Source organism: Oryzias latipes, chromosome 23, assembly GCF_002234675.1.
Source record: "Oryzias latipes chromosome 23, ASM223467v1".
Classification (NCBI taxonomy): Eukaryota; Metazoa; Chordata; class Actinopteri; order Beloniformes; family Adrianichthyidae; genus Oryzias; species Oryzias latipes.
In genome coordinates, this window is record NC_019881.2 from 591,284 (window position 1) to 604,087 (window position 12,804).

The 12,804-nt window shown below is 45.8% G+C and overlaps 1 protein-coding gene across 1 annotated transcript in view; it reads right to left on the minus strand.

Annotated features, from left to right (window-relative positions):
• Positions 1 to 12,521, minus strand: part of LOC101157410 (kinesin-like protein KIF21A) — a 62,704-nt gene extending 50,183 nt beyond the window's left edge. The window contains exon 1 of the mRNA XM_020714266.2: positions 12,167 to 12,521. Within this exon, the coding sequence (XP_020569925.1) occupies positions 12,167 to 12,210 (44 nt within the window). The 5' untranslated portion in view covers positions 12,211 to 12,521. The remainder of the gene's footprint in view (positions 1 to 12,166) is intronic.
• Positions 12,522 to 12,804: the final 283 nt, after the last annotated feature.

Below are 12,804 nucleotides of genomic sequence, written 5' to 3' on the forward strand. Positions count from 1 at the left end.
CAAGTGAGAACCAATTTGGTTTTAAAAAAAGCCTCGGCACTGATATGTGTATCTACGCGTTACAGGAAATAGTTGGGAAATACCTGCATCTGAATACATCTGTATTTCTGTGTTTTATTGATGCCACTAAGGCTTTTGACAGGGTCAACCACCTCAAGCTTTTTCAGAAGCTAATTAATCGAGGAGTGCCCAAATATCTTGTACGACTCCTGGCTTTCTGGTATGCTAATCAAACAATCAGTCAAATGGGGCAATGTCTTATCAGAGCCTTTTTATGTAAGCAATGGAGTTCAACAGGGGGGGATCCTCTCTCCATTTCTATTCAATGTGTATATTCATGACCTATCCACTAATCTGAATCTGTGCAAAACTGGGTGTGTTGTTGGATGTCAAACCTTTAATCATCTTATGTATGCTGATGACCTTGTCATTTTTAGCCCCTACAGTGCTGGGTTACAAACACTTTTAAAAGTTTGTTCTGACTATGGCAGAGACTTTGACAAAAAATACAATCCCTCCAAAAGCAAAGTAATGATCGTAAGGACCAAAGACGACAGAAATGTAAACTTTCCTGTTTTTAAGCTTTGTGGAACGCCTCTGGAACAAACATCATCTATCAAATATCTTGGACATTTCATTACTGACGATTGGAGGGATGATAGAGACATTCAGAGACCGTACTGTAAACTCTATGCTCAGGCAAATATGCTGATGAGAAAATTCAGTGCATGTTCTCTTCAAGTGAAGTGTTCGCTGTTCAGAGCTTACTGCACTCCTCTGTATACGGCCCCTCTTTGGTGGAACTATGGACGTGGGACATTCCACAAATTCTTAGTGGCCTATAATGATGCTTTTAGGCTTCTGCTACAGGTGCCCAGGTGGTACAGAGCCAGTCAGCTGTTTGTGGACGCTCACATCCCCACCTGTGAAGCACTACTACGTAAGCTTACATACAGCCTTATGGAACGCCTGGACAAATCTAAGAACTCAATTATCATGTCTCTGACTGATCCCAAAAGAAGCTCATGCCGCTACACTTCTGCCCTGAGGAAACACTGGATACAGCGATTATACTCTTTTTAAGTTATATCTTTTTACTTTTTATTATAAATACTGTATTTGTATCTTGTGTTTTATTTTATTCTCTTTTCTTCCTATGGACCACCTGAGTCTGAAATAAAAGTTTGATATATATATATATATATATATATATATATATATATATATATATATATATAGATATAGATATATAGATATATATAGATATAGATATATAGATATATATATAGATATATGCGTCACAAGGACAACAGAAATGAGATAGAAACTTGTGCCTTTACTTTGTTCTTTTTCTCCAAGCAGAAACTCTTTCTTTTGCTGATGATGCAGCTGTGTTACTGTTTTGATGGACCTATAATCTTCATACGCCGTCATTAAAATCTCAGACTCCGTTTCACTGAAGTATAGCGCTCTCTTTTGTTCACCACACGTTTCCATGGTGACTCTGGAAATCGGCGATCCATTGAGAATGTCTTTATTTACCTGCTGTGCACGTGCATTAACCCAGGGTTACAAAGTCCAGCGTAATTACACTAACTCATATCCGGTCTGTTGGAACCGACATACCCAGAGTAAGCAAGTTCAGGACACTTCAGCCAGAGTTCAGGCTTAAAGTCAGGGTAGTTTAAACATGCTTCCTGGAATACCCCCCTGCAACACTCTGGTCTCCACCACAACAGAGGAAAGGAAACGTTTTTCACTAAAGTCAGGAAGATGCTGGAGCAGCAGCCCGATGCTCCGGACGAGAGCGTCACTCCAAAACCAGGACTGCCTTGTTCCAGACATGCATGGAAGAACCTGATCCCCAGAGGCTCCTGAACCCCCCAGTCAGAGAAAAAGCTCATGGAGGCCGCAGCGTGCTTAGTGTCTGTCTCTGTTCGCTTCAGTTGTTGCATGAATATTCACGAGCACACGCCATCTTTACGCCAGGGCAGCAGATGTGAGAGTCCCCCCCAAACAAACAAACAACAACAAGAATCCCCAAAGGGAGGAGGGGGGAGGAGCCATCTGCAGACTAAAATCAGAGGCGGAGCTTTTCTCACAAATGTATCCCTGAGATATTCAGCATGTATTTGTTATCCATCTATAAAGCACTTTTTACACAACAGTAACACAAAACACAAAGACTGCCCTCCACCCCCACCAAGCCCAGCATCAGGAAACATTAAAAGGCGTATGAATAAAACTCAAAATAGAAATAGAAAGTGAAGACAAAAGGCCTTTAGAATTTCTAAAAAGGCCCTCTTTAGAAATGTTAAAGGGTTAGGGTTCCTCTGCAAACCTGCGCTCTGAGCACCAGCTCAAAAAAACAAGTGGCTTGTCACATTGTGACGTCACAAAGGTAAGAACCGCCCCTTCCAGGAAGAGTCTGTGCTGCCAGCCCCGCCCCCAGACTAACAGACACGCCCTTTCTCTGCAGAGCTGGCATTGGCTGGTGTTTTAAGGCCTTCCTGTTGCTTTATAACCCATAAACTTGCAGCGGTGGAACAAACCTCTGGTGGTGACGTTTCCACACAAACCTTCAGATGACCGTCTAAACCCAAACCACCACCAGACCATGGATCCTGCTAAATGTTGGGGTTTTTAGGAAACCAAATCATCCAGAAAACAAACATTCACTTAATGCTTGAATCTTTGCAAACAACGGGGAAAACTGAACGCGTGCCATAGATGATTCCTGGATGGGCTTAAGTTTATGCACTGTGTTTTCAATTTACATGTCAAAGATTTCAGAATAGATACGTGTAAACAGGATCACGAAGGAGACATTAATAACTGCAGTTTGTGTCTAATCGGATTAATATGACACCAAGACGACATTAATAGGAATGAAGCTGAGAAAATAAAAGTTTGGAGAAAGATTTGCAGGATTTGATTCTGTGCACAGAGCCTCTTCCTGTTGTAGATGGTGGACGAGGAAGAAAAACTGCTCCCTGGTGCTACCTGTGTGTGTGGCGCCGGTCCGGTGTGGATGTGCGACGATAACAGGAACTACACCGTGAAAACAGCATGAAACGTGTCTGTCTTCTTCTTCTATGGTTGATAAAAGGCTATACCGCCTCCTCAAGTTCCTGTTGTGCTTTGCGATCCCATTGACTGGCTGGTGGTTATTGTAATCATTTAAAAACAAAAAAACGAAGCGTCGACAAAACCAAATCAAAGCTTGTTTATTGGTGATTAGTCGACGTATAGATCTATATCAGAATGCATACATTTGGTTCATTTCTGTGGTTGATGAGTTCATGGGAAGATTTCAAAAACTACCAAACTCTTTAAGTCCAGACTGTCTTGTGAGAGCAGCTCTGAACGTCTCTCGCTGTTGTGGGCGTGTCTAATGGAAGCGCTGATGTACAGTAGGTGGATTCCAACCATTAATGAAGAATGAAAGCATGTCAGGATGGAGTTTGCACCTACTCGTTTATTTTGACACCGTCTCTTTTGTCTGTGGCTCTTATTGCTCTGTACAATTAAACTGGATAATATAGAACTATACATTGACTTTTCCATGAATAAGAGATGATGATTATAGACAGTATTGCCTTTAGTCATCATTGTCCACTGAAAAAAATCCTGTTCAAAAATATGTTATCAAGCTGACGACTCTGCAGGGTTTCTCCACTTAAACAGTAGATCCTTCCCAGAAGCCATTGGGCCTGCCTCTTGTTAATACAGAGGATAAAACATCTATTGAAGTGGTGGGGGTTGGAAAAGCTCTCTTAGAAAGATCATTTCCGATGTAAGATGTAGCTGCCACATTTTTTGTCACAAACTGGTTTTATTTTTTACTTTGCTAGCTTGCGGTCCATGGTTCCACATTTAGTGGTTGGAACAGCCGCTTTAAGAAGCTAGCAAATGTATTTATTGTTTAAGACACGTAACCAAGGACAATGACTTGATACGTGTCAAGAACAGGTCCTAGACAGACGCTTAGACTCAAAACTGGAAAGAGAGTCTTTACAACTTCCTGTACTTCATTCCTTCAAAACTGTTTTAAAGGGCACAACTCCATCTCTGAGGCTCCGCCTTTCTCTCCCTGTGGGTGCCGCCCATTTCATGACGTCATCCTAGATCCAGCCTCGGCAGCATGTCTGCGTTTCACCCACCAAAATAAACAACATCCGAACTTTCCAATCAACAGATCAAAATAGCACTTTGGGGTTGTTTACTGTCAGGAATGAACATTATAAAACACTTAAAAGCTCAAAAAGTTGATATTGCATGATATAGGCCTTAAAAATAGTGTCCAACACAAATATACATCCCCCATACCCAAAGATAAAGCCTAAGGCTTTAAATATGCCCTTTTCTGAAATGCTCAATGTATGTGTTGTTGCTCCCATTGATTCTTAGTCACAACTGCCCTTAAGAGTGGATAAGCATGTAGTTGTAGAGTTAGATAAGTTAATTCTTCTCGATTCTGGTACATCGTTTGTCCGTCCTGGGGGAGGATCCCTCCTTCATGTGGACACCCCTGAGGTTTCTTCTTTTTTTCCGGATTCCGTTTTTTTAGGAGTTTTTCCTTACAGAGAAGGGGGGTCTAAGGGCAAGGATGTCCAGTTTAGTTTAGTATTATCCTATTGAATTCCATGCATCTATGATCCTTTTGATTGCATTTTTACCTTACAATTACCGGCATGAAGCCCAGTGACACGACAGTTGTTGTGAATTTGGGCTTTATAAAGAAAATTGAATTGAATGCAGAACCTGCAGTTGAAAAATGGGCAAACCTGTACAAAGCACACAGGTGACCTGCAGGAAACACCAAGGAAAAATCAACAATTACTGTTCGTGACCAGCCGGAATTATACGGCACCAAGACTTTCATAAATCGGTATAGAGCTGTAAAAGGAAAAGCCTGGAGCAAGGCGCGCCTGATCTGCACCAGTTCAACATTTCGGACCAAGCCTTCTCCAACTGTGTGGCGGACATGAACTAGTGTCAGGTCACGACAGTCCAGCCTGAACTTCACTAAACGCACTAAACAGACTAAACGCGCATTGAAGAACACGCATTTAGCACGTTCTTGAACTGTCGTCACATGTCCAGAGTGTGTAGCTTGAGACACAACCTGTGCTTCCCTTAAGATGCACCTTGAACCGGACGCTACACGACCCTCAACAAGCCCAGACTACCACCTGGACAGGTGTATGAGACTAGCCTTAGCTACATGGTCACCTGGTCCCCCTCTACTGTAAAGGGGATCCTCACAGACATTCATGATCTATGTTCTCTGCACCTTCAAAGTGATCAGAATAAAGATCCTCTCACCATCTTCTGTCGGGTTTTTCTTTGGTGTTCAAGTATTGACCCAGTTATGACATCAATTCCTCTTGACCTGCTGGTTTATGATGATGAGGAATCAGCTCACGCAAAAACTACCAAACAGACTCATAAAAAAAACAATATATAATTGAAAAGGTAAAGCTATCTTCTGGTGCTTAAAAGGTCACGACGAAACCTGAATCCTCCTTTTCCCTCAAACTGAATTATTAAAAAAGCAATAAGCTCCTCCATTGCTCCGTGAGGAACAAGTCCTATCAGATGAATCTGTAACTTCTTGCACTATGACATGTTTCTCCACACAGAGATTAGATGTTTTATCAGTTGATAAGAAACAGAACCTTCAAACAACAGCAAATCCAATTCTAGGTTGCATAATTGTTGTTCTGATGGATCAATGCTTTCTTGCCCTCTACCAATCAATCTCCAGATTTCTTTTCCTCTTGCACAGTGGGTTTCCATGGAGATGAAAACAGATCATAAATAAGTGTGGATCTACACTTGACAGGGTTTAGCAACTTGTTAACAGACAGCTTCATCCATGCAGGTTGAGGCAGGAAAAGGTCCCAACCTGGCAACCTGTTGGTTGATATTCCAGGTCTGTGGATTTTCTGTCAGATTGAGAGCAGACGTTAGCATAGCCATAGCATCGGTACACATGATATGTTTTGTTTGGGGCACCTGAATAAAACATTCACTTTGCAAAACTGTTTTTCATTTTAAGCATTAACTGAGTCACATCTGGGGGGGGGGGGGGGGTGTCTTTGTGCAGAATGTGTAAATGACTTAAATGCAGCTTAGCAAATGTAAGTGTGATGTAGGTTCACACTGGGCTTGGAAATCTGCTTTTCAGGGACCACTTTGAATGGAAAGTCTATATCAGGGGTCCCCAAATCCAGGCCTGGGGGGCCGATGTCCTACATGTTTTCCAACCAACCTGCCATTGAAGCTCCTTATTGGCTCAACACTCCAACGCATGTAAGTGTCTGTTTTGGGCTTCTAAATTCAAAACTCTTGAGTTCATACATCGCTAAACAAAACGTGTGGCCACTGAATAGGCATTGAAGGTTAAACTGTTGAACTGTGACCAATCAGAGACTTGGACTTGGCAGTGACGTATGGGTAGCGTCCTGTCACCCCATGGAAGTGCCAACCGTTTTATGACGGAGAAATGAATAATTGCAGTTTGTGTCCGGCCAGAATGATATCATACCAAGTCTTTCCTATATCGGAATGAAGCTGAGAAAGGAGAAGCCTGCAGCCACCGAGCCTCGTCCAGCCCTCAGGTACAGGCGCCAGTATCTGGTAGCAACAGTCCAATGTGAACACTGTATGCCGCGTGTGTTTGTAGTATGTTTACAATGAGAGGTTCTCTTATCATTAAACCTTTGACTTCCAGATTGAAGTCTGTTTAAAAATGAAGCTGAATTGAGGCAAAAGCAGTTCAATAATTAACCACAATGACACCCCAGGGAGAACAGAGACAGAGTGTAAACAAAAAAAGAATCCAGGAAATCCCAGTGTATGCAGAAAACTAACAAACAGAAGTTCATATCAGTACTTTGTATTGTTTTCTTGGTTGATGATAAATGAGGTCAAAGGTTTCTTGTAGGACTTTCAGCTTTTCCCTGTAGCCACTTGTGGTCTGTTCTTCCATGCAGACCTTTAGAAGGTCATGATGTTTGTGACTGAAATGTTTCACGTGTGTTGGTCTGAATGCATAAGTATGCGTGTGTTAACGCTATTTATATTGTGTACATGTGGACATGTTTGTGTGTGAACACTTTTGGAGCCAACAGGTATGTTTGTAACATTTGAGTGTGTGTGTGGACAGGCCCCGCCCCTTTTAGATTTGTATTACTTCTAAACCTGACAGTGATGATTATAAACATCCAGCAACTTGTTGCTTTATGCAGCTTCATGGTTTTACCCCCCCCCCCCCCCCTTCTATAATCACCTTCCTACCCCCCCCCTCCTCTTTTTTCCCATCCGGTCCAACAAAAAACTGTTACAAATATGATTCAGATGAATAAAGTTGAGCCTAAATTCCAAAAGGGGTTGATTCAAATATACTCCTGGTGTGTCAGAAGATCCATAACCCCTATTGTTACAGTCAAATCTGTCCAACACAAGAGGCCTTCAGGTCTCATCTGTCTGCTCAGCTGTTGGACAGGACAAGTTACAAAAAAGAAAAGGTTAAGATGTTTTGGGGTCGTTCCTTTCAACTCCCTCCACAGACTTTCTATTGGATTGAGCTCTAGAGATTGGTTAGATCCCGCCTTTTCCGTAGCCACTCCTTCGTTGTCCAGGTGATGTGTTTGGGATCCTTGTCATCAGTGTTCTCACTGATGGAAGGAGGTTTCTGCCCAAACTCTGACCGTACATGGATCCATTCATCCTTTCCCTAAAAATACTGGTCAGCAGTTCTGTCCCTTGGGCTGAACAGCAGCCCAAAGCACAATGCTTCCACCCCCGTGCTTCACAGTGGTGATCTTGGGATTCATCAAACAGTAAATGGCGTTTCTACCAAAGATTCCCACGTTCCCCCATGTAGTTCTGGAGTCTCCTCACCATCATCATTGGCTCACCACCAGCTGAGATTTTGCATTGAACTCCAGGTGAGGCTGACTTTACGTATGAAGCAACTACAGTTGCAGGAGATGTTTATAAACTGTAAAGAAACCTCAGGAGTGCTCAGGGAATAGTTTTCCTGACCCCTATAGTTTTCCTGACCCCTATAGCTCACCTGACCCCTATAGCTTACCTGACCCCTATAGCTTACCTGACCCCTATAGCTCACCTGACCCCTATAGCTCACCTGACCCCTATAGTTTGACACCATCAGAGTCTGAATGAATGTGGCTTCAAGTCAAATGATGCTTTAGCTTTCACTGTGACTCTAAAGCTGAGTTCACTCTAAACGCAATTTGCACACCAGGGGCGGACAGTTTCAATGTTAAGTCAATGGTATGGACGCCATCTGAGGTCCTGTGGCACGATTTGAGTGACGGGTGCAATTTGAGTGGCGTCAACCAATCATGGACTGAACTAATGGCAATGTGACATTTTGAGCTTGTTTGATTGGCGGGTTGGATACACATCCTGTACGGAGGATGGATCCGATCGTTCATCCAATCATTTTCTTCAAATCCTATAAAAACGTAACACAAAGTGCTTTACATTAAGAAAAAATGAAACAAGCACAGAAGTCAAAATAGAGCCCCCTCCCCAGACTTATACACATCCCCTGCCCCCTAACTGAGGGGGATAGACAGTGGTAAACAAGCTAACCACGAAACGCTAGTATTTGGCAACATCACTGCCGGGGACCCGCCTCACCACAATCACACCTGGAGGAGAGCAGACGGTACCGAGAGGAGAGCAGACGGTACCGGGAGGAGAGCAGACGGTACCGGGAGGAGAGCAGACGGTACCGGGAGGAGAGCAGACGGTACCGGGAGGAGGGCTGACGGTACCGGGAGGAGAGCAGACGGTACCGGGAGGAGAGCAGACGGTACCGGGAGGAGAGCTGACGTACCGGGAGGAGAGCTGACGTACCGGGAGGAGAGCTGACGGTACCGAGAGGAGAGCTGATGGTAGGTACCGGGAGGAGAGCTGATGGTAGGTACCGGGAGGAGAGCTCACGGTACCGGGAGGAGAGCTGACTGTAGGTACCGGGAGGAGAGCAGACGGCACCGGGAGGAGAGCAGACGGTACCGGGAGGAGAGCAGACGGTACCGGGAGGAGAGCAGACGGTACCGGGAGGAGAGCAGACGGTACCGGGAGGAGAGCAGACGGTACCGAGAGGAGAGCAGACGGTACCGAGAGGAGAGCTGACGTACCGGGAGGAGAGCTGACGTACCGGGAGGAGAGCTGACGTACCGGGAGGAGAGCTGATGGTACAGAGAGGAGAGCTGACGGTACCGAGAGGAGAGCTGATGGTACCGGGAGGAGAGCTGACGTACCGGGAGGAGAGCTGATGGTACAGAGAGGAGAGCAGACGGTACCGGGAGGAGAGCAGACGGTACCGGGAGGAGAGCTGACGTACCGGGAGGAGAGCTGACGTACCGGGAGGAGAGCTGATGGTACAGAGAGGAGAGCTGACGGTACCGAGAGGAGAGCTGATGGTAGGTACCGGGAGGAGAGCTGATGGTAGGTACCGGGAGGAGAGCTCACGGTACCGGGAGGAGAGCTGACTGTAGGTACCGGGAGGAGAGCAGACGGCACCGGGAGGAGAGCAGACGGTACCGGGAGGAGAGCAGACGGTACCGGGAGGAGAGCAGACGGTACCGGGAGGAGAGCAGACGGTACCGGGAGGAGAGCAGACGGTACCGGGAAGAGAGCAGACGGTACCGGGAGGAGAGCTGACTGTAGGTACCGGGAGGAGAGCTGACGGTACCGGGAGGAGAGCTGACGGTACCGGGAGGAGAGCTGACGGTACCGGGAGGAGAGCTGACGGTACCGGGAGAATCTCTGAATGATGCCATGAACCCAAACATGGAGATGTGAGTACCAATCATTCTGTAGAACTCTTGAACAGACCTGACCTCTCTCCATCATCCGTGTCCTCCATGCCCCGTAAATGACTTCTACCCAGACGCCTCTCCAGCTAGCCATCAGGCTAAAAACATTTGGCAGTAGCTCCTCCCACACGCGTCTGGGGCGTCAAGCTCATCAGCACATTTTTGGACAGGCAACGAGCCGTGACTTTGCTCCGCGGCGAAGCGGAGGCGATTGGCGTGAATTTGACTTGCGAATGGCGTCTGGTGTGAACGCAACTGTACTGGATGGGCGGAGCTTAGAAGGAAAAGTGGGACACGTGTGATTGACAGGGGCGTCTGGAATAACAGTGACAGCATTTAAGGCTCCATGTTGGAGGAGAGACACCTGGTCTGATGGTGGCGCACGCACACACGCACGCACGCACGCACACACAGCTGTGAAACTAGCTTCACATGAACCAGCAGGTCACATGACCTCTAGGTGTGTTCATGTCACACAGTTCCATTTGACTTCCGGATTCAACCACTTTTGAAAAAGAAAATAACTGAAGGCAGAGAGGCTGACCAGGTTACAAGTGGGGGGGTAGAAGCAGGTTAGCCCCGGTTTTGACTCCTTCCTGTGAACACGATGATCCTTTGGTATTGGTTTAGGGTTACTTCAGTGAGCATTGTTGTTTTTTCTGGCCTCATTTCGCTGACGGCGGCTGGACTTTAGTGCTAAACAAATGTTTGTTTGTCCAGAGTTCCTGATCCTGACGTCCAGCCAGGATGGGAGACACGACGGCTCAGTTTAAACCAACAGTAAAGTGAAATGAATCACGTCCACATTTAATGTTTGTCAACACAGAACAGTGATCATAATTATAAGTAGACTATGGATTATTTGGCCCTTTATTCTGTGATTTCTACCCCACAAGATTTTCTTTTTGCTTAAATTGTGCAATAATTTCCCTCTAAAAAAAGGCAGAAGATGAAGAAATATTGATTAATCACTTTGTTACTCATATTCAATGCAGAAACACTGACTGAACATTGGATCAATATGGAAGCACATTGCTGTCAATCTGAATGAAATGTTCAGAACATTTACCAAAGTCTGTAGGAAAAACCGCTCTGCACCCATATGCCCACTAGATGGACAAATACAGACCATAATAAGCTGCATGTCAATGATTTGTCATTAAAAATGTATTTTTGTTTAGAGATGCTTTTCTCATCAGAACACAATGGATGATGTTTAGTCTGTTTGTTGTTGAAACAGAAACAGCAGTGAGGATGGCCCCGCCTTCACCCACGAGTGGCTGGGATAGGCTCCAGCAGCCCCGTGACCCTGAAAGGGTCAGACGGGTTCAGAAGACGGATGAGTGAGTTTTCTGTCCTACAAGTTTGAAAGTAAAAACCATAGAAATGAAGCTTTCTGATGAATCAATACATCCGTCAGTTCAGTGTACGATAAACACCTACATAGTATTTAAAGTACAAACACTACACACTACTACCTAAAACACAAGGAGGTTTCCACAATAAGAGCCTTTCTGTGGATGACAAAAGGCTGCGTGTTATGGATTATTTATGGTCTGTAGAGGAGGCCGGCGGCCTGTAAACCGAGCCCAGGCAGTAAAGCCGGTTCTGGGTCAAAGTCTGATAACAAGCAGGACAGAGAGACGAGGAAGAGGAGAACCGTGAGGAAGAGGAGAAACGTGAGGAAGAGGAGAAACGTGAGGAAGAGGAGAAACGTGAGGAAGAGGAGAAACGTGAGGAAGAGGAGAAACGTGAGGAAGAGGAGAAACGTGAGGAAGAGGAGAAACGTGAGGAAGAGGAGAAACGTGAGGAAGCAGCCTTTGTCTCCTTCTGCTCCAGTGAGCTCACATGACATTTTAGAGTTCAGCACACGCAGGTGTACACACACACGTACACACAGACACACACACATGTACAGACACACATGTACACACAGACGTGTACACTGATGTAGTACACGCACGCGCACACACACGTGTACCAGGGCATGGGTCATACCAGGCCAATCCAACTCTACAGGAAGTCAAACTACCAAATTAAAAGCCTTTCACCGTGGATCTTTAGCTCGTTCTTGCTCCACTGCCGCTTAACCCCAGCAGACAGTTTAGTCCGACCTTCAATCACTGTTTAGGGAAAACATTGACGTAAAAGTTGGATCCGTTGATTTCCGGTTGAATCATTTCACACTGATAGTCGAAGCACTATGTGTTGATTTTCAAAATAAAAGCACGGAGAGAGGGGAAGGGGTGTCCGGTGTCTGATGCTGAGGCGGGAAAGCAGGTGTGACACAGCAGCATCCTTACCTCAGGGCCACGCGCACCGCGCTTTCATCCGCGCCGCTGCCCATGGCGCTCGCGCTGCAGTAGTCCGCTTAGCGCGGTTTCCCTTTTCCTTTATCCTCTTATCCTCGGCCGTCCCTCCCCCCTTCTCCTCCTCCTTTCGACACCTCCCGGTGGAAGCGCTTCTGTCTTCAGTCGACTTTCACCTCCGCGAGGACATCAGTCACATTTCCGGGCCGCGAGCCGTCGGTGTCGGTGGAGTCCCGCCGGCGGGAGCGGGAGCCTCGGCAGCCTGACGGCGGTCACCTCTCCAGCGGCATCTTCCAACCTCCAGACCCGGTAATCTGTGAGAGTGAGGAGCGCGCGGGGCAGTGACGTCATTCACTCAGGCCTGACGACGCACGCGGACTCCTCCCCGTTTGCACCGGGCTGTACCAATCCACGCGGCGCGTGACACAAAGATGCTTTTATAGGTTAAATTACGATAAAAATATGTAACCGTGAGCACGTGCTCCAAAACATTACTTTAAACTCCTACAAATATTCAAATGTGGTCAACAGTTCAAATCTACTAATCTACATATAATATCATTTCAAAGCCTGACCTTTTTCTAAGTATGAAGCCTTTCTTCATTGTAAAACAGCTCGTACTCTGCCATCTA